The 21,491-nt window shown below is 37.9% G+C and overlaps 1 protein-coding gene across 1 annotated transcript in view; it reads left to right on the forward strand.

The window, feature by feature from the left end:
- Positions 1-21,491, forward strand: part of LOC128643749 (glutamate-rich protein 3-like) — a 160,579-nt gene that overhangs the window by 97,881 nt on the left and 41,207 nt on the right. The window contains exon 11 of the mRNA XM_053696570.1: positions 13,361-13,591. Within this exon, the coding sequence (XP_053552545.1) occupies positions 13,361-13,591 (231 nt within the window). The remainder of the gene's footprint in view (positions 1-13,360; positions 13,592-21,491) is intronic.

Below are 21,491 nucleotides of genomic sequence, written 5' to 3' on the forward strand. Positions count from 1 at the left end.
CACCAGCAGCTCACAAGAGCTGCTGGTGCAATGCTGAATACGGAGAGCGTATTGCTCTCCACATTCAGCGATGTCTGTCGGACCTGATCCGCACTGTCGGATCAGGTCCGACAGACATTTCATAAATAGGCCTCTCTATCTGAACCATGAAATAATATTTTTTTGTTTAGTATCCCTTTAAAAGCATTGCCACCAACATTGAAGGTGTAAAGTAAATGATCTCTTTTGACAGTATTTTTTGGCAATACAATTTACATGTCGCAACCGAAGTTCAACCCCGTCTGTTACAATACAATAGTGAAACTAGGGGATCAATAATACACTGATAAGATCTGGGGGGATTGTGGGTATATTATACATGTGTGTATATACAATGTTTTTTTATATGTATTTTTTGGATAATTCTATAACGTATTTTAAGTCTTGTTATTTTAAAAATGGAGTATTTTGCGTTTGTTTTTTTTTCTTTCTTTTTTTAGGAATAAGATTTTGTGTTTACGATATGTTCTTACTGTGACTGTACTATAGCAAACGTGTTCTTAATATAGAACGTTTGTTACAGTGCAGTTGCAATATAATAAGTGTAACACATTCAGAACAGTAAGAACATATGTCGCCAATAAATAAATAAAACTAGAAAGTCACGGCTACTGTCTTTTAAGAAATAACAGGAAAAAAAATGTCAAAAGCAAAATACACAATTTTTTAAATCACAACAGGACTTGAATTATATTATTATTATTATTATTATTATTATACTTATACAATAAAATACATGTAAATAAAACATTGTGGTCCAGATTACAAGTAAAGTTCTAAATATCGCTTTTTCGCAAAGGCGATATTAGCTCTCCACTAAATAATACCAGCACACGCTGGTATTACAAGTTGATAGCAATTGCTGGGAAGCATTGAGCTCACGAGAGAATGCTTCCATAGCCTCCTATGGGTGCCTCATTCTCATTTCATGAGATATGAGAACCTTACGCAGCGAAGGGGGTAAGTAGCGCAGCGATGGCAGCAAAGTGTTAATGCATATGCTTATATACATATATATTTATGTGGTAACGTGTATACACACATATTAACACATACATATATATATGTATATAAACATATACAAATATATTTTTTAGGGAACACACAGTTCCCATAGACCCCAATGCAAAGGTACTTTTCAGTGCCGTTTTTTTTTTTCTAACACCCCACAGCCACCAACTTTAACCCCTTATAACTGCCTAGTGCTGTTGTTTTTTATTTAAAAACAAAAGATTCTTTTTTTAATACAAACCTATATAATACCCTCTATTTTGAGGGCATTTGGGGTACTTTTAGAAAATTAACCAGAGATCTGATCGAGCTCGCGGTAGCAATAACCAGCCACTTGTAATGGCCAGCTTGTAATGGTTGGTAATTTATTGTGTACTCGCAAACGGTCAAATTTGCCCATTTGCAGGCGCGATAAATTAGCGCTACACTTGTAATCTAGCCCTGTATATGCATCCATATTGTACTCACTTCCTCACAGCTCCTATAGGTTTAATAGCATTTTTAATATCTTTATTAACAATAGAAATCATAAACATAACAGATATATAGGTGTTATGTGGGAATTTCTTGGGTGTGCCATGGTAGTAACTTGTATTTAATGGGGAAACATCGCCGTGAGTTTCTAATTTTCAAAGCACTGTTCTCCATCTTGGATACACCTTTTCAGCCATATTTGTCTCTCCAGCTTTTCAGTGGCTAAAATTTCCATTGTGAGAAATTTGGTGAATGTACAGTGAAACATAATTTACATATGTATTATTTGAAGTGATACTACAGAAAAAAACATTTTTTGTTTTAGTGAACGCACAGTCTATGTTGTGTAAGCATACTTTAAATACAGCCTTACCCCCCACCCCCCAGCCGAAAGCAGTGATAAGTTTTGATTTTATCGTACTTTTGCTGAAACTGCGAACCCTATTATTTTCTTTGGGAGACACATTGCCACTCATCGGAATAGCGAGGGTCAGCCTACTTTCTTTGAAAATATCACCAAACTCACAGATTGTGAGACTGGCGAGGCCAAAAAGGCAATTTCTTGTGGGTCTGACGACGCTTTGATCATCAGGACCTAAATCTGAAACACACAGCACTTTTTCTTCTGTACAATTTAGTTGTCTATACATGATCTAATAGTCTATATCTAGGTCAATGTGTTTATACAGAATTGTGTCAACTGTATTGCTGAAGAATTGTTCCCATTGACCGCGTTTACATAGCTGGCATTAATTAATTATTGTCCAACATAAGGTATTATTTTTTCCCTTTTAATGCTTAACATCCATCTGCAGTTTACATATACTTGATTTTCTTGCTTTGTGGGTCCTAAATCTTGTCCGTGGTTTATCATTTGCATCTTCAATTGAAATCAATGGGACATACCAAACTAAAATTAGCACTGCCTTTACATTGTAGCTCTGCCAAACATTGACCAAAATGTATGGCTCACAAAAAGGAGACGCTAAGGAGCAAAGAGGAGGCAAAATTGTGTGAAAGTGTACCTGAAACCAAACCCCTTTGTACAGCGTCTAAGCTCATAATTTGCATGCATAAAATAAAACATTTGCAATCTGAGATGTTTTAAACAATCTAAATGCCATTTGTATATAGGCAAGATGGGTATACTGGGTGTGTTGCACAATGATTCTGAAGTCAACTCCAAACTTCCAAAACCTGCTAATCTGTGTTTTTCCGGATGATGATTCATGTTTTTCAAGTTCTGAGTGATCGAAACCCAAGCAATAACAACAATGAGAAAAGTTCAGATTGAATCTGAGCAGATGCAAAAATCACCCATAAGGTGCTGGCACAACCATGGCTTTCGGCTGTCACAATGTTCCAACCATGGGTTTTGCACTTTATTTTAGCAACAAAATGAACACATCAAATTTAACACACAAAGGGTATAAATAAACTGAAATAATTCTGATATTTTTTATGCATGTACAACACACTCTGAAACAGTCACAGACACCATTTTAGATGCATATATCAATATATGGTCTATTAAAACAATATTCAGCTCTATTATATAGCCCCTAAGTAGTAGTCAAGACATGCAGCAAAGAGAAACCCAGTTTTATACTGAGGTTTTGAAATCTATTCCTGTACAGTGAGTGTGAGGTTTGGAAATCCCGTTCTGTACAGGTTGTGTGAGGTTTGCAAGTCGCAGTTTGTACAGTGAGTGTGAGGTTTGGAAAACGCATTCTGTATAGTGAGTGTAATGTTTGGAAATCGTGTTCTGTACAGTAAATCTAATGTTTGGAAATCGCGTTCTCTACAGTGAGTGTGCGGTTTGGAAATTGTGTTCTGTACAGTGAGTGTGAGGTTTGGAAATCGCGTTTTGTACAGTAAGAGTGAAGTTTGGAAATTGCATTCTGTACAGGGAATATGAGGTTTGGAAATCACGTTTTGTACAGTGAGATTGAGGTTTGGAAATCGCATTATGTACAATAAGTGTAAGGTTTGGAAATTGCAGTTCGTAGAGTGTGTTTTTTTTAAAACATGGTCTGTACAGTGTGTTCTGCAATTCTGGACTATCTTTAAGATCTTGTCACTTAGCAATTTCAAGATATATAATGTGAGAACTGTTAAAATCCTGTTTTAGAAGATGAAAAAGTTGTGGTCAGTTTCTTCTTATGGAAATTAATGTCCTACACTGTTCTTGATTTTAGATGAATATGATGCCAAAACAGAAAACATGAATTACTTATTCAATAAAAACCTTTTTACATACAAATATAATATAGATAGTATATTGATCATGCCCAGTTACAAATGGCCTTTATATTGTTCAACACTTATCATAAAGACCACTCTGTCCAATTGCAAAACACTGACCCATTGACCCTTTTTAACTGACTTGGTATTTATTTCAGTAATCTGCATTATCAGCAGTTTGAGTGCTTTTGTGCAAAAAGTGGAGATAAAATCTCATGTGAATTAACAGAAAGTGTTCTAATAATTTGAATCAAATAATGTAACATTCGAATATGAAAAATGTAAATCAATATATTTGTAATAATAATTCTAATGCTCTTTTTGTAATATTCAAATTTTTACAATATTCGAAATTGAAACATTCAAATTAATATATTTGTATCTATTATGTATACATTTACTAAATTCCCTACCACATGAACTATTGAACTTCTGAAAAGTATATGTTAAATCGAATGTTACATTCGAAATTTCAAATGTGGATATTCAATCTAATTATAAACATTCGAAAACAAAAGTAACATTCGATTACCGAATTTTAATGTATTTTCATTCTTATCAACATTCGCCCTACTGAGGAGCAGCTTTAACTAAAGCTAATAGGATATGAAACAGTGCTCCTTTAGTAAAAAATATGTTAAAGGGACATGCCACCCACATTTTTTCTTTTATGATTTAGAAAGAGAATGCAATGTTAAACATCTTTCTAATTTACTTATATTATCTCATTTGTTTTATTCTCTTGATATTCTTTGATGAAAAGCATATCTAGATATGCTCACTAGCTGCTGATTGGTTGCTGCACATAGAAGCATCATGTGATTGGCTCACCAGGGGGTCGATCCGATATAGATCGTAGTTTGCGGCGCAAGCGAGGGAACCGGCGTCGCCCGCAGTTTCAGCTCGCAACTCGAGCTATCCTATATAAGTCGCCGTCAGATGCTAACGTGCCGTAAGTCTGACAAACCAGCGATGTCCAGAAATCTGCGCAAGTACAAATTTCTGGCGTCGCCAGTGACTTGCGGCACGTTAGAAACTGCTGGCGCCTATAAAACCTGACTAAAGTCTAAAACACCCGCACTGTCTAACACGCCTCCCTAACATAGCCCGCACTGTCTAACACGCCTCCCTAACATAGCCCGACACGTCTAACCCTCTATCCGCTATCCCCCCTCACTAGCCTAACAATAAAATATGTATTAACCCCTAAACCGCCGCTCGCGGAGCCCGCCGCTACCTATTAAAGTTATTAACCCCTAAACCGCCGCCAGCTATATTAAATCTATAACCCCCTAAAGTGAGCCCCTAACACCGCCGCCATCTACCTTACCTACCCCCTAAAGTGAGCCCCTACCCCGCCGCTATTTTAAAATTATTAACCCCTAATCTAATCCCCCTACACCGCCGCCAGCTATATTAACTATATTAACCCTAATTATATTAGGGTTAATATAGTTATATTATATATATTAACTATATTAACCCTAATTATATTAGGGTTCATATAGTTAATATCATTATTATAATTATATATATATATTAAGTATAATAACCCTATCTAACTCTAACATCCTAACTAAACTCTTATTAAAATAAATCTAATATTAATATTATTAATTAAAATATTCCTATTTAAATCTAAATACTTACCTATAAAATAAACCCTAAGATAGCTACAATATAATTAATAATTACATTGTAGCTATGTTAGGGTTAATATTTATTTTACAGGTAAATTGTTAATTATTTTAACTAGGTATAATAGCTATTAAATAGTTATGAACTATTTAATATCTACCTAGTTAAAATAATTACCCAATTACCTGTAAAATAAATCCTAACCTAAGTTACAAATACACCTACACTATCAATAAATTAAATAAACTACAAATATCTATCTAAAAATACAATTAAATAAACTAAACTAAATTACAAAAAAAAACAAACACTAAATTACAAAAAATAAAAAAAAGATTACAAGATTTTTAAGCTAATTACACCTATTCTAAGCCCCCTAATAAAATAATAAAGCCCCCCAAAATAAAAAAAATTCCCTGCCCTATTCTAAATTAAAACAAGTTCAAAGCTCTTTACCTTACCAGCCCTTAAAAGGGCCTTTTGTGGGGGCATGCCCCAAAGAATTCAGCTCTTTTGCATTTAAAAACATATACAATACCCCCCCCCCCCATTACAACCCACCACCCACATACCCCTATTCTAAACCCACCCAAACCCCCCTTAAAAAAGCCTAACACTACCCCCCTGAAGATCTCCCTACCTTGTCTTCACCACACCGGGCCGAACTCCTAATCCGATCCGGGCGATGTCTTGCTCCAAGCGGCAAAGAAGAATTCTTCCTCCGGCGATGTCTTCCTCCAAGCGGCAAAGAAGAATTCTTCCTCCGGCGACGTCTTCCTCCAAGCGGCAGCAAAGTCTTCTTCCTTCCGGCAACATCTTCCATGAAGCGGCATCTTCAATCTTCTTTCTTCGCTCCGCCACCGCGGAGCATCCATCCCGGCCGACGACTGAAAGACGAATGAGGTACCTTTAAATGACGTCATCCAAGATGGTGTCCGCCGAATTCCGATTGGCTGATAGGATTCTATCAGCCAATCGGAATTAAGTTAGAAAAATCTGATTGGCTGATTGAATCAGCCAATCAGATTCAAGTTCAATCCGATTGGCTGAACCAATCAGCCAATCGGATTGAACTTGAATCTGATTGGCTGATTGAATCAGCCAATCAGATTTTTCTAACTTAATTCCGATTGGCTGATAGAATCCTATCAGCCAATCGGAATTCGGCGGACGCCATCTTGAATGACGTCATTTAAAGGTACCTCATTCGTCTTTCAGTCGTCGGCCGGGATGGATGCTCCGCGGTGGCGGAGCGAAGAAAGAAGATTGAAGATGCCGCTTCATGGAAGATGTTGCCGGAAGGAAGAAGACTTTGCTGCCGCTTGGAGGAAGACGTCGCCGGAGGAAGAATTCTTCTTTGCCGCTTGGAGGAAGACATCGCCGGAGGAAGAATTCTTCTTTGCCGCTTGGAGCAAGACATCGCCCGGATCGGATTAGGAGTTCGGCCCGGTGTGGTGAAGACAAGGTAGGGAGATCTTCAGGGGGGTAGTGTTAGGCTTTTTTAAGGGGGGTTTGGGTGGGTTTAGAATAGTGGTATGTGGGTGGTGGGTTGTAATGGGGGGGGGTATTGTATATGTTTTTAAATGCAAAAGAGCTGAATTCTTTGGGGCATGCCCCCACAAAAGGCCCTTTTAAGGGCTGGTAAGGTAAAGAGCTTTGAACTTGTTTTAATTTAGAATAGGGCAGGGAATTTTTTTTATTTTGGGGGGCTTTATTATTTTATTAGGGGGCTTAGAATAGGTGTAATTAGCTTAAAAATCTTGTAATCTTTTTTTTATTTTTTGTAATTTAGTGTTTGTTTTTTTTGTAATTTAGTTTAGTTTATTTAATTGTATTTTTAGATAGATATTTGTAGTTTATTTAATTTATTGATAGTGTAGGTGTATTTGTAACTTAGGTTAGGATTTATTTTACAGGTAATTGGGTAATTATTTTAACTAGGTAGATATTAAATAGTTCATAACTATTTAATAGCTATTATACCTAGTTAAAATAATTAACAATTTACCTGTAAAATAAATATTAACCCTAACATAGCTACAATGTAATTATTAATTATATTGTAGCTATCTTAGGCCTAGATTTGGAGTTTGGCGGTAGAAGGGCTGTTAACGCTCCGCTGGCTTTTTTCTGGCCGCACCATAAATTTAACTCTGGTATCGAGAGTTCAAACAAATGCTGCGTTAGGCTCCAAAAAAGGAGCGTAGAGCATTTTTACCGCAAATGCAACTCTCGATACCAGAGTTGCTTACGGACGCGGCCAGCCTCAAAAACGTGCTCGTGCACGATTCTCCCATAGGAAACAATGGGGCTGTTTGAGCTGAAAAAAAACCTAACACCTGCAAAAAAGCAGCGTTCAGCTCCTAACGCAGCCCCATTGTTTCCTATGGGGAAACACTTCCTACGTCTGCACCTAACACTCTAACATGTACCCCCGAGTCTAAACACCCCTAACCTTACACTTATTAACCCCTAATCTGCCGCTCCCGCTATCGCTGACCCCTGCATATTTTTTTTAACCCCTAATCTGCCGCTCCGTAAACCGCCGCAACCTACGTTATCCCTATGTACGCCTAATCTGCTGCCCCTAACACCGCCGACCCCTAGATTATATTTATTAACCCCTAATCTGCCCCCCACAACGTCGCCGACACCTGCCTACACTTATTAACCCCTAATCTGCCGAGCGGACCTGAGCGCTACTATAATAAAGTTATTAACCCCTAATTTGCCTCACTAACCCTATCATAAATAGTATTAACCCCTAATCTGCCCTCCCTAACATCGCAGACACCTAACTTCAATTATTAACCCCTAATCTGATGACCGGAGCTCACCGCTACTATAATAAATGGATTAACCCCTAAAGCTAAGTCTAACCCTAACACTAACACCCCCCTAACTTAAATATAATTTACATCTAACAAAATAAATTAACTCTTATTAAATTAATTATTCCTATTTAAAGCTAAATACTTACCTGTAAAATACATCCTAATATAGCTACAATATAAATTATAATTATATTGTAGCTATTTTAGGATTAATATTTATTTTACAGGCAACTTGGTAATTATTTTAACCAGGTACAATAGCTATTTAATAGTTACCTAGTTAAAATAATAACAAATTTACCTGTAAAATAAATCCTAACCTAAGATATAATTAAACCTAACACTACCCTATCAATAAATTAATTAAATAAACTACCTACAATTACCTACAATTAACCTAACACTACACTATCAATAAATTAATTAAACACAATTCCTACAAATAAATACAATTAAATAAACTAGCTAAAGTACAAAAAATAAAAAAATATTTACAAACATAAGAAAAATATTACAACAATTTTAAACTAATTACACCTACTCTAAGCCCCCTAATAAAATAACAAAGCCCCCCAAAATAAAAAATTCCCTACCCTATTCTAAATTAAAAAAGTTAAAAGCTCTTTTACCTTACCAGCCCTGAACAGGGCCCTTTGCGGGGCATGCCCCAAGAATTTCAGCTCTTTTGCCTGTAAAAAAAACCATACAATACCCCCCCCCAACATTACAACCCACCACCCACATACCCCTAATCTAACCCAAACCCCCCTTAAATAAACCTAACACTAAGCCCCTGAAGATCTTCCTACCTTGTCTTCACCATCCAGGTTCACCGATCCGTCCTGAAGAGCTCCTCCGATGTCCTGATCCAAGCCCAAGCGGGGGGCTGAAGAGGTCCATGATCCGGTCAAAGTCTTCATCCACGCGGGGCAGAAGAGGATCTTCCATCCGATTGAAGTCTTCATCCAGGCGGCATCTTCTATGGTCTTCCATCCGGAGCGAAGCGGCAGGATCCTGAAGACCTCCAGCGCGGAACATCCATCCGGCCCGACGACTGAACGACGAATGACTGTTCCTTTAAGGGACGTCACCCAAGATGGCGTCCCTCGAATTCCGATTGGCTGATAGGATTCTATCAGCCAATCGGAATTAAGGTAGGAATTTTCTGATTGGCTGATGGAATCAGCCAATCAGAATCAAGTTCAATCCGATTGGCTGATCCAATCAGCCAATCAGATTGAGCTCGCATTCTATTGGCTGTTCCGATCAGCCAATAGAATGCGAGCTCAATCTGATTGGCTGATCGGATCAGCCAATCGGATTGAACTTGATTCTGATTGGCTGATTCCATCAGCCAATCAGAATATTCCTACCTTAATTCCGATTGGCTGATAGAATCCTATCAGCCAATCGGAATTCAAGGGACGCCATCTTGGATGACATCCCTTAAAGGAACCGTCATTCGTCGGGAGACAACCGAAGAAGAGGATGGATCCGCGTCGCCTGCTTCAAGATGGACCCGCTCCGCACCGGATGGAAGAAGATCGAAGATGCCGCTTGGAGAAGATGTTTGCCGGTCCGGTTGTCCTCTTCTTGCCGGATAGGAGGAAGACTTTGGAGCCTCTTCTGGACCTCTTCAGCCACCGGATGATGGATCGCCAACCCCCGCTTGGGTTGGATGAAGATGTTGGAGCCAGGACGGATCGGTGATACCTGGATGGTGAAGACAAGGTAGGAAGATCTTCAGGGGCTTAGTGTTAGGTTTATTTAAGGGGGGTTTGGGTTAGATTAGGGGTATGTGGGTGGTGGGTTGTAATGTTGTGGGGGGGGGTATTGTATGTGTTTTTTTTACAGGCAAAAGAGCTGAAATTCTTGGGGCATGCCCCGCAAAGGGCCCTGTTCAGGGCTGTTAAGGTAAAAGAGCTTTTAACTTTTTTAATTTAGAATAGGGTAGGGCATTTATTATTTTGGGGGGCTTTGTTATTTTATTAGGGGGCTTAGAGTAGGTGTAATTAGTTTAAAATTGTTGCAATAATTTTCTTATGTTTGTAAATATTTTTTTATTTTTTGTAACTTAGTTCTTTTTTATTTTTTGTACTTTAGTTAGTTTATGTAATTGTAGTTATTTGTAGCAATTGTATTTAATTTATTTGTTTATAGTGTAGTGTTAGGTTAATTGTAGGTAGTTTATTTAATTAATTTATTGATAGGGTAGTGTTAGGTTTAATTATATCTTAGGTTAGGATTTATTTTACAGGTAAATTTGTTATTATTTTAACTAGGTAACTATTAAATAGTTATTAACTATTTAATAGATATTGTACCTGGTTAAAATAATTACAAAGTTGCCTGTAAAATAAATATTAATCCTAAAATAGCTATAATATAATTATAATTTATATTGTAGCTATATTAGGATTTATTTTACAGGTAAGTATTTAGCTTTAAATAGGAATAATTTATTTAATAAGAGTTAATTAATTTCGTTAGATGTAAATTATATTTAAGTTAGGGGGGTGTTAGTGTTAGGGTTAGACTTAGCTTTAGGGGTTAATCCATTTATTATAGTAGCGATGAGCTCCGGTCGGCAGATTAGGGGTTAATAATTGAAGTTAGGTGTCGGCGATGTTAGGGAGGGCAGATTAGGGGTTAATACTATTTATGATAGGGTTAGTGAGGCGGGTTAGGGGTTAATAACTTTATTATAGTAGCGGTGCGGTCCGCTCGGCAGATTAGGGGTTAATAAGTGTAGGCAGGTGTCGGCGACGTTGAGGGGGGCAGATTAGGGGTTAATAAATATAATATAGGGGTCGGCGGTGTTAGGGGCAGCAGATTAGGGGTACATAGGGATAACGTAGGTGGCGGCGCTTTGCGGTCGGAAGATTAGGGGTTAATTATTTTAAGTAGCTGGCGGCGACGTTGTGGGGGGCAGGTTAGGGGTTAATAAATGTAATACAGGGGTCGGCGGGGTTAGGGGCAGCAGATTAGGGGTACATAAGTATAACGTAGGTGGCGGTCGGCAGATTAGGGGTTAAAAAATTTTAATCGAGTGGCGGCGATGTGGGGGGAGCTCGGTTTAGGGGTACATAGGTAGTTTATGGGTGTTAGTGTACTTTAGGGTACAGTAGTTAAGAGCTTTATGAACCGGCGTTAGCCCAGAAAGCTCTTAACTCCTGCTATTTTCAGGCGGCTGGAGTTTTGTCGTTAGAGCTCTAACGCTCACTTCAGAAACGACTCTAAATACCGGCGTTAGAAAGATCCCATTGAAAAGATAGGATACGCAATTGACGTAAGGGGATCTGCGGTATGGAAAAGTCGCGGCTGAAAAGTGAGCGTTAGACCCTTTAATCACTGACTCCAAATACCAGCGGGCGGCCAAAACCAGCGTTAGGAGCCTCTAACGCTGGTTTTCACGGCTACCGCAGAACTCTAAATCTAGGCCTTAGGGTTTATTTTATAGGTAAGTATTTAGATTTAAATAGGAATATTTTAGTTTATAATATGAATTAGATTAATTTAATATAAATTTAGTTAGGGGTGTTAGGGTTAGATAGAGTTAATATAGTTAATATAAATACTATAGTAACTATATTAACCCTAATATAATTAGGGTTAATATAGTTAATATATATAATGTAATACCTATATTAACTATAATATACTTAGAGTTAATATAGATAATATAGCTGGCGGCGGGGTAGGTAGATTAAATTAGGGGTTAATCATTTTAATAGAGATGGCGGCGGTGTAAGGGGCTTACATTAGGGGTTAATAATATTAATATAGCTGGCGGCGGTATAGGGGGATTAGATTAGGGGTTAATAATTTTTATATAGGTGGCGGCGGTGTAAGGGGTCAGATTAGGGGATAGATAAGTTAGATGGCGGCGGTTTTAGGGGCTCATAGTAGGGGGTTAGTTTATGTAGATGGCGGCGGGGTCCGGGAGCGGCGGTTTTAGGGGTTAATAACTTTATTAGGGATTTCGGGGGGGGGGGATCGCGGTTGACAGGTAGATAGACATTGCGCATGCGTTAGGTGTTAGGTTTTATTTAGCAGATCGCGGGTGACAGGTAGATAGACATTGCGCATGCGTTAGGTGTTAGGTTTCTTTTCTAGTTAGTTTAGGGAGTTACGGGGCTCCAATAGTCAGCGTAAGGCTTCTTACGGCTGCTTTTTGTGGCGAGGTGAAAATGGAGTAAGATTTCTCCATTTTCGCCACGTAAGTCCTTACGCTGCATATTGGATACCAAACTGCGCTGGTTTGGTATACCTGCCTATGGCCCAAAAAACTGCGGGCGACGGCAGAAATATACGCGCGTAACTTCTAGGTTACGCCGTATATGTGATACCAAACCAGCGTAAATATTGGCGTCGCCGGCTTTTGCGGGCGACGATTTTTATCGGATCGACCCCCATGTGCATTGCTTTTTCTTCAAATAAGGATATTTAAAAAATGAAGCAAAATAAATAATGGAAGCAAATTGTAATGTTGTTTAAATTTCTATTCTCTATCTGAATCATGAAAGAAAGATTTTGGGTTTAGTGGCCCTTTAAATTAGAGTAAACATAAACAGAAATCGATTGTGTTAAAAAACAGCACACAGCTTACTTGTTTTCTTGCAAAATTATTACTGAACATGGACAATAAACTGAATGCAGCTATTGCAATCATTTCTGTTAAGTATAACCCACTGCTTATTGCTTTATTATCAAAACAATTCAACTGTTTTATTTCTCTTTAAAGTACTAATACTACTGCTACAAGCTAGCAGCAGCACAAATATTCGGTCATGACTGTCAAGAACAAAAGTAAAGCTTGCTTACTCTCTGACACAGGAATCATACAATTGACAAGAGAATTGTTAGATGTTTTTTTAATAGTGTCAAACTGTAAATTTGGAGCCTTTTAGAGTAACAGTTTTATACACATGAACAAATTGACTACATTTTTGAGCCACGTGTTTTTGTTCTTTTATTTGTAGCCACTTGATATAAAGATAGATGTATATTTAATTCTTTATTATGGTAAAATGTTTTATGTGTGTATAGGATTAAAAGTTATAATATATATAAATATATATATATATATAATTATATTAAGTTCTGCTTTATTTTTTTAGCTTATGAAGATGATTTTGAAATGGATGAGGAGAAGCTAGATGAGAAAGTTAATGAAGAAGGACAGGTTCATGATCAAGTGAATGGAAACTCAAAGTCACCCTCAGATGATGAAAAAGATGATTTAGACCATGAAGAGAACTGTAACAAGTCATCAAACGCGGCACCAGAGGCTGCTGACAGTGAGACAGATGAAAGAGATGGCCATTCTGACAGCGAATTGGATAAACAAGGTTAGCGTTTGAATTTCTCATTACCAGAATTTATTCAGGAATCTTTTTAGGAAATATACATCATATACAGCTCAAAACTTTACCATGTACAAATATTTTTATTATAGTGAGATAGAGAAAAATACAGTTCCTCTAGATAAATAAGTGTCATATTAAAATAAATATACTAGATTTGCAAAGCTATTTTAATCTGCATACTAAAATTAAAGGGATATGAAACCTAAAATTTTACTTTTGGATAACATTCTTGCAAAACTTGGGCCACATAGTGCTCCAAACATGTGCACACTCATGAGCTTTTTTCAACAAAAGATTCCAAGAGAACAAAGAATGTTTGGTAAATGAGGTAAATGAGAAAGTCTTAATCATGAAAGAAATAATTTAGGTTTCATGTCCCTTTAAAGTGATATTTAATATTTTTCAGCCAGATTACGAGTTTTGCGTTATGAGTGGCTCGCTACTAACTTGCAAGTTATTTCCCCCGCTCACCTTTAATAGCGCTGCTATTACAGGTTTGCAAAAACCCGGCGTTAGCGGGCAATATGGCAGCGTTGAGCTCCATATCACATACAAATACTAGTGCTGCTTTGAGCTGGTTTTACGTGCTCGTGCACGAGTTCCCCATAGATATCAATGGGGAGAGCCGGCTAAAAAAAGCCTAACACCTTCCTATGGGGAAAGAAAATTTATGTTTACACCTAACACCCTAACATAAACCCTGAGTCTAAACACCCCTAATCTGCCGCCCCCGACATCACTGACATCTACATTACACTTATTAACCCCTAATCTGCCACCCCAATGTCGCCGACACCTACCTACACTAAATACCCCCTAATCTGCCGCCCCCAACGTCACCGCCACCTACCTACATTTATTAACCCCTAATCTGCCGCCCCCAATGTCGCCACCGCCACTATACTAAAGTTATTAACCCCTAAACTTATGGCCTCCAACATCACTAACACTAAATACATATATTAACCCCTAAACCTAAGTCAAACCCCCCTAACTTTAATATAATTAAAATAAATCTAAATAAAAATTACTATTATTACCTAACTAATTCCTATTTAAAACTAAATACTTACCTGTAAAATAAACCCTAAGCTAGCTACAATATAACTAATAGTTACATTGTAGCTATCTTAGGTTTTATTTTAATTTCACAGCTAAGTTTGTATTTATTTTAACTAGGTAAACTAGTTACTAAATAGTTATTAACTATTTACTAACTACCTAGTTAAAATAAATACAAACTTACCTGTAAAATAAAACCTAACCTGCCTTACACTAACACCTAACATTACACTACAATTAAATACAATTATCTAAATTACAAAAAAAAAAAAACTAAATTACACAAAATAAAAAAGAAATGATCAAATATTTAAACTAATTACACCTAATCTAATAGCCCTATCCAAATAAAATAGCCCCCCCCCCCCAAATAAAAAAAACCCCTAGCCTAAACTAAATTGCCAATAGCCCATAAAAGGGCCTTTTGCGGGGCATTGCCCCAAATAAATCAGCTCTTTTACCTGTAAAAAAAATACAAACAACACCCCAACAATAAAACCCACCACCCACACAACCAAACACTAACCCCCGAAGATCCACTTACAGTTTTTGAAGACCGGACATCCATCCTCATCAAGCCGGGAGAAGTCTTCATCCAAGCGGGCAGAAATCCTCAACGAAGCCAGGAGAAGTCTTCATCCATGCGGCAAGAAGTGGTCCTCCAGGCGGGCAGAAGTCTTCATCCAGATGGCATCTTCTATCTTCATCCTTCCGACGCAGAGCGGCTCCATCTTCAAGACATCCGGTGCGGAGCATCCTCTTCTGTCGACGGCTCTTGAAGAATGAAGGTTCCTTTAAGGGACGTCATCCAAGATGGCGTCCCTTTAATTCTGATTGGCTGATAGAATTCTATCCGCCAATCAGAATTAAAGGGAGGCCATCTTGGATGACGTCCCTTAAAGGAACCTTCATTCTTCAAGAGCCGTCGACAGAAGAGGATGCTCCGCGCCGGATGTCTTGAAGATAGAGTCGCTCCGTGTCTGAAGCATGAAGATAGAAGATGTCGTCTGGATGAAGACTTCTGCCCGCCTGGAGGACCACTTCTTGCCGATTGGATGAAGACTTCTCCCGGCTTCGTTGAGGACTTCTGCCCGCTTGGATGAAGACTTCTCCCGGCTTGATGAGGATGGATGTCCGGTCTTTAAAAACTGTAAGTGGATCTTCGAGGGTTAGTGTTAGGTTTTTTTAAGGGTTTATTGGGTGGGTTTTATTTTTAGCTTATGGTTTGGGCAATGGAAAAGAGCTAAATGCCCTTTTAAGGGCAATGCCCATCCAAATGCCCTTTTCATGGCAATGGGGAGCTTAGGTTTATTTAGATAGGATTTTATTTGTGGGGTTTGGTTGTGTGGGTGGTAGTTTTAATGTTGGGGGCTTGTTTGTATTTTTGTTTTACAGGTAAAAGAGCTGATTTCTTTGGGGCAATGCCCCACAAAAGGCCCTTTTAAGGGCTATTGGCAGTTTAGTTTAGGCTAGGGTTTTTTTTTATTTAGGGGGGTGCTTTTTTATTTGGATAGGGCTATTAGATTAGGTGTAATTAGTTTAAATATTTGATCATTTATTTTTTTATTTTGTGTAATTTCGTTTTTATTTTTTTGTAATTTAGTTAATTGTATTTAATTAATGTAATTTATTTAATTGTAGTGTAATGTTAGGTGTTAGTGTAACTTAGGTTAGGTTTTATTTTACAGGTACATTTGTATTTATTTTAACTAGGTAGTTAGTAAATAGTTAATAACTATTTACTAACTAGTCTACCTAGTTAAAATAAATACAAACTTAGCTGTGAAATAAAAATAAAACCTAAGATAGCTCTAATGTAAATATTAGTTATATTGTAGCTAGCTTAGGGTTTATTTTATAGGTAGGTATTTAGTTTTAAATAAAGGAATTAATAAAGGAATTATTTAGTTAATGATAGCAATTTTTATTTAGATTTATTTTAAATATATTAAAGTTAGGGGTGTTAAGGTTAGACTTAGGGTTAGGTTTAGGGGTTAATAACTTTAGTATAGTAGCGGCGGTGAGGTTGGGGCGGCAGATTAGGGATTAATAATATTTAACTAGTGTTTGCGATGCGGGAGTGCGGCGGTTTAGGGGTTAATATGTTTATTATAGAGGCAGCAATGTCTAGAGCGGAAGATTAGGGGTTTATACTTTTATTTTAGTATTTGCGATGCGGGAGTGCCTCGGTTTAGGGGTTAATAGGTAGTTCATGGGTGTTAGTGTACTTTATAACACTTTAGTTATGAGTTTTATGCTACAGCTTTGTAGCGCAAGACCCATAACTACTGACTTTCAGTTTACGGTACGGATCTTGTAGTTATAGGCTGTACTGCTCACTTTTTGGCCGGACAGGCAAACTCGTAATACCGGCACTATGGAAGTACCATTGATAAAGGACTTTTTGAAAGGTGCGGTAGTTACGTTGCTTTACGGCCAAAAAAGTGGTACAGCTATACCTGCAAGACTCGTAATAACAACGGTAGTGAAAAAGCAGCGTTATGAGCCATAATGCAAAACTCGTCATCTAGCCGTATATAAATAACTAAGAACAATATATGTATATGATTTATGGATTTTGCTTTGGTCTACTTTATTTTTTTAGCTACTAATATACTTCTCAAAAATGCAGAAAAGAATGTTGCACTTGATTGACCCTAAAGAGGTTTTTATTGACCAATTATTTTATGAAAACATTTTGAAATATTATATGTGTACTTAAATAAAGTTTAGATTTTGTTTCTGTTAACTTTCACTCATTTCTTCAGTCTGTAAGTTAAAGGAACATAAAAGTGAAAACAAAAATGTGCATAAGCGTTCCTCAGTTTTAAATGGAAGTATTTTTTACAATGTAGGGGTATTAGGAAAAAACACTTCTAGTAAAAGGACTCACTGTATCAATTAAAAACACGCATCTTTCAATATTTTTGTAATGTGTTCACTGGCTTCCTCTAGCCTCCAGAATAAAACACAAAATCCTGACTCTGAGATTCAAGATTCTCAATAACACTGCTCGAGCCTAAGGGGTAGATTTAACACAGGTTGAGCGGACTGCCGACAGCATACGCTGTCAGCATTTAACATTGCACAAGCATTTCTTGTGAAATGCGTGTGCAATGCCGCCCCCTGCACACTCGTGGCCAATCGACCGCTAGCAGGGGGTGTCAATCATCCCCATCTGATCAAATTTATTTCAGTCCGCCACTTAAAAGGTGGCAGAGAAGTTAAGGAGCGGCGGTCTTACGACCACGGCTTCTTAACTCCTGTTTCTGGTGGACCAGAAATGATCGGGTACGAAGCATCATTGGCTGCTTGTTAAATCTACCCCTATATCTCCACACATTCCATCTACAGGACTTCTCCAGATTGGCCCCTAGCTTGTGGAAGTCTCTGTCTATATTATATGTATAGTAATTAGGGATTGGGTGAAATTCAGTAAGTTTCTTACAACTGTGATACAGAGGGGCTGCAAGTGGGAAGCAGGTCATACCTTCTTAAACATGATACGGTATACTTTACCACTGGCTCTCTAAGAGGTCTCAGTGTTTGAATGAGGGTGCAAAGAGCGCAGCATATGTGCATATGCCTTAGAAACAGTGATAGTTTTTATTAGAAACATTTTTACTAATGTAAGTATATTGCAAAGATGCTTCTATTCAAAACTGAAATTCACTCACGCACATTACAGTTTTAACTATTATGTCCCTTTAGAGGAAAAACAAAGTCAACATTACATTTTTACAATTCCAATTTTCTTCTGTTATCAAATTTACATTTTATCTTAGTATTCTTTGTTTAAACTTAGCCCCTGTCCACAAGAACAATCTAAGGTTCGCTCAGAAGTGTGCACAAGCTTTAAAGCTCTACATTTTTACAAACATTGTTATACACATAGCTGCCATATTGTACACATGCATGTTCCTGAGCCTACCTCAGTATGGTCTTGTGGAAAGTTTCAACAAAGGATAGCAAGAGAAAGAGTTAAAGGGACAGTCTACTCCAGAATTGTTATTGTTTAAAAAGATAGATAATCCCTTTATTACCCATTCCCCAGTTTTGCATAACCAACACTGTTATATCAATACACGTTTTACCTCTGTGATTACCTTGTTTCTAAGCCTCTGCATACTGTCCCCTTATCTCAGTTATTTTGACAGACATGCATTTTAGCCAATCAGTGCTCACTATTAAATAACTCCACTGGAAGTAAGCACAATGCTATCTCTATGAGACACATTAACTAGCAGTGTCTAACTGTCAAAAACTGTCAAAATGCACTGAAATATGAGGCAGTTCAACGTCTTAGAAATTAGTATGTGAGCCTACCTAGGTTTAACTTTCCACAAAGAATACCAAGAGAGCAAAGCAGATTTGATGATAAAGGTAAATTGGAATTTTGTTTAAAATTACATGCCCTATCAGAATTATAAAGGTTAAATTTTGACTAGACTGTCCCTTTAAATGTGATAACAGGAGGAAATTTGACCCCCCCCATTTTACACTGTACATTAATCATACAAGTTTTGACTTACATGCCACTTTAACTTGTTTGCCAACCATTGCTATACACTTTATTGGCTAAATTTACCTCATGGTGGTTTCTGCTGTAAAGGTTATAAGTGTAACAAATATAGCAAAATATGAAGATTTTTTTCCCATAATCCCAAAAGCCAACCCAAGTCTCATATTTTCTATCTTGCAGTTAAAAGAGCATGCTTTAAAAATTAATCTGGTATGTATTCTCACACCTAAAATGAACTAAAATCCAATAAAAGCAACACAGTGCAAATGTTTAAAACACTGTTATTGGTTCTAAAAAACACCCGTGATAAACCCCTTTTCGCTCACTCAAAACTGTTGCGCCACTCGTAATCTGACTTAAAGTGAGTCATTGGGAATTAAAGGAAAGAAAAATTTACAGTTCATTGTCCATTTAAATGGCATGAAAAGGGTGCAAAATAAATAATTAGTACAAAAAATATTTTTTTTTTATTATACATAATTAACAACATTTATTGTAAGTACATCATTTATCTTGCCCAGTTAGGGCTTGTTTCCATTGAGTCATTAAAAATGAAGCCTAAAGCTACCAGAGTTGTAGACAGCCAAAAGTAGTTTACAGCTCCATTTCAATACTAGATTTATGCTGAAATACTTTGCGAAGTGCGTGCAGTCAGTCTTTTCGTGTATGTGTAAGTTAACATTGTGTTAATGCTTCCATCTGAAATCTAATTTCTATGGTAACCCGACCTTACACTATTAAAGTTAGAATTAACGCCTGTGCTCCTTACCTGTAGTCAGTAAGAGACGGAAAGTAACAATAGTTAGTAGTGTTAGGAGTTTGATGTTTTTTGAACTAGGTATAGCGATTTGGTCACCTAAGAAAAAGTCAAATAATTAAAAAATGTATTTAAAATTAAGACCAGCCATTTTTTTGGGAGTGGTTAATTTATTTTATGTGTAATATTTAGTGATGCCCTAGGCAGAGGTCTAGTTGGGGTTATGTGCTTTATTATTTATTTTACATCTTAGCACGTATTGAAATATATTTAAGAATCTGACTCTAACCAGCCAGGGGGCAGCACTTAATATTACATATAAAAATAAAAAAATAGAAAAGCTTACATTGATTCCAACTTTAAGATATCAATGATAAAGAGACCTCAAAAAGCATATTTTTCCTCTTAAACACCTAGTTGAGCATGCCGTAATGTTTGAGACTTTATCAGCAGCTTCCAACAGTGTTTTAACTGTTTGGGCGTTTACTGAAAACCTGCTGTAATTTAGCACTTTTTGTATTCTATTATTTTCTACTAGTCCTAAAGCCTGTGTACACGGGACATTTTTTGCAGTACAGCGGTCCCACCCCTTGCTCTCTCCCCCCTCTATTTTGCTCTCTCTCTTCCCCCTCTATTTTGCTCTCTCTCTCCTGTCTCTTTTGCTCTCTCTCTCCCCCCTCTCTTTTGCGCTCCCCCCCCCTCTCTTTTGCGCTCTCTCTCTCACCCCTCTCTTCTCTCTCTCTCTCTCTCTCTCTCCCCTTTTCTTTTGCTCTCTCTCTCTCCCTTACTTTTGCACTCTCTCTCCCACATCTCTTTTGCTCTCTCTCTCCCCCTCTCTTTTGCTCTCTCTCTCCCCCCCTTCTGTTTTGCGCTCTCTCCCCTCTCTTTTCCTTTCTCTCTCCCATTTTTTTTTGCTCTCCCCCCCCTTCTTTTTAGCACTCTCTCCCCCCTCTCTTTTGGTCTCTCTCACCCCTCTCTCTTTTTTCGCTCTCTCTCCCCCCTCTCTTTTGCTCTCTCTTTCTCTCCCCCTATATTTTGCTCTATCTCTCTCTCTCTCTTTTGCTCTCTCTCCCCCTCTTCTTTGCTCTCTCTCTCCCCCTCTCTTTTGATCTCTCTACCCCCCCTCTCTTTTGATCTCTCTCCCCCCTCTCTTTTGATCTCTCTCTCACCCCTCTCTTTTGCGCTCTCTCCCCTCTCTTTTGCTCTCTCTCTCTCTGTCCCCCCCCTCTCTTTTGCTCTCTCTGTCTCCCCCTCTCTTTTGCTCTCTCTCCCCCTCTTTTGCACTCTCTCTCCCCCTCTTTTGCTCTTTCTCTCCCCCTCTTTTGCTCTCTCCCTCCCCTGTATTTTGCTCTCTCTCACCCCTCTTTTTTGCTCTCTCTCACCCTTCTCTTTTACTCTCTATCACCCCTCTCTTTTGCTCTCTCTCACCCCTCTCTTTTGCTGTTTCTCCCCCTCTTTTGCTCTAAATCTCCACTCTTGTGCTGCTCTCTCTCTCATGCAGACACTCAAACAGCCACGACAGCTTCCGCCCGGCCCCGCCC

This window comes from Bombina bombina, unplaced genomic scaffold (assembly GCF_027579735.1).
Source record: "Bombina bombina isolate aBomBom1 unplaced genomic scaffold, aBomBom1.pri scaffold_716, whole genome shotgun sequence".
NCBI classification, from domain to species: Eukaryota; Metazoa; Chordata; class Amphibia; order Anura; family Bombinatoridae; genus Bombina; species Bombina bombina.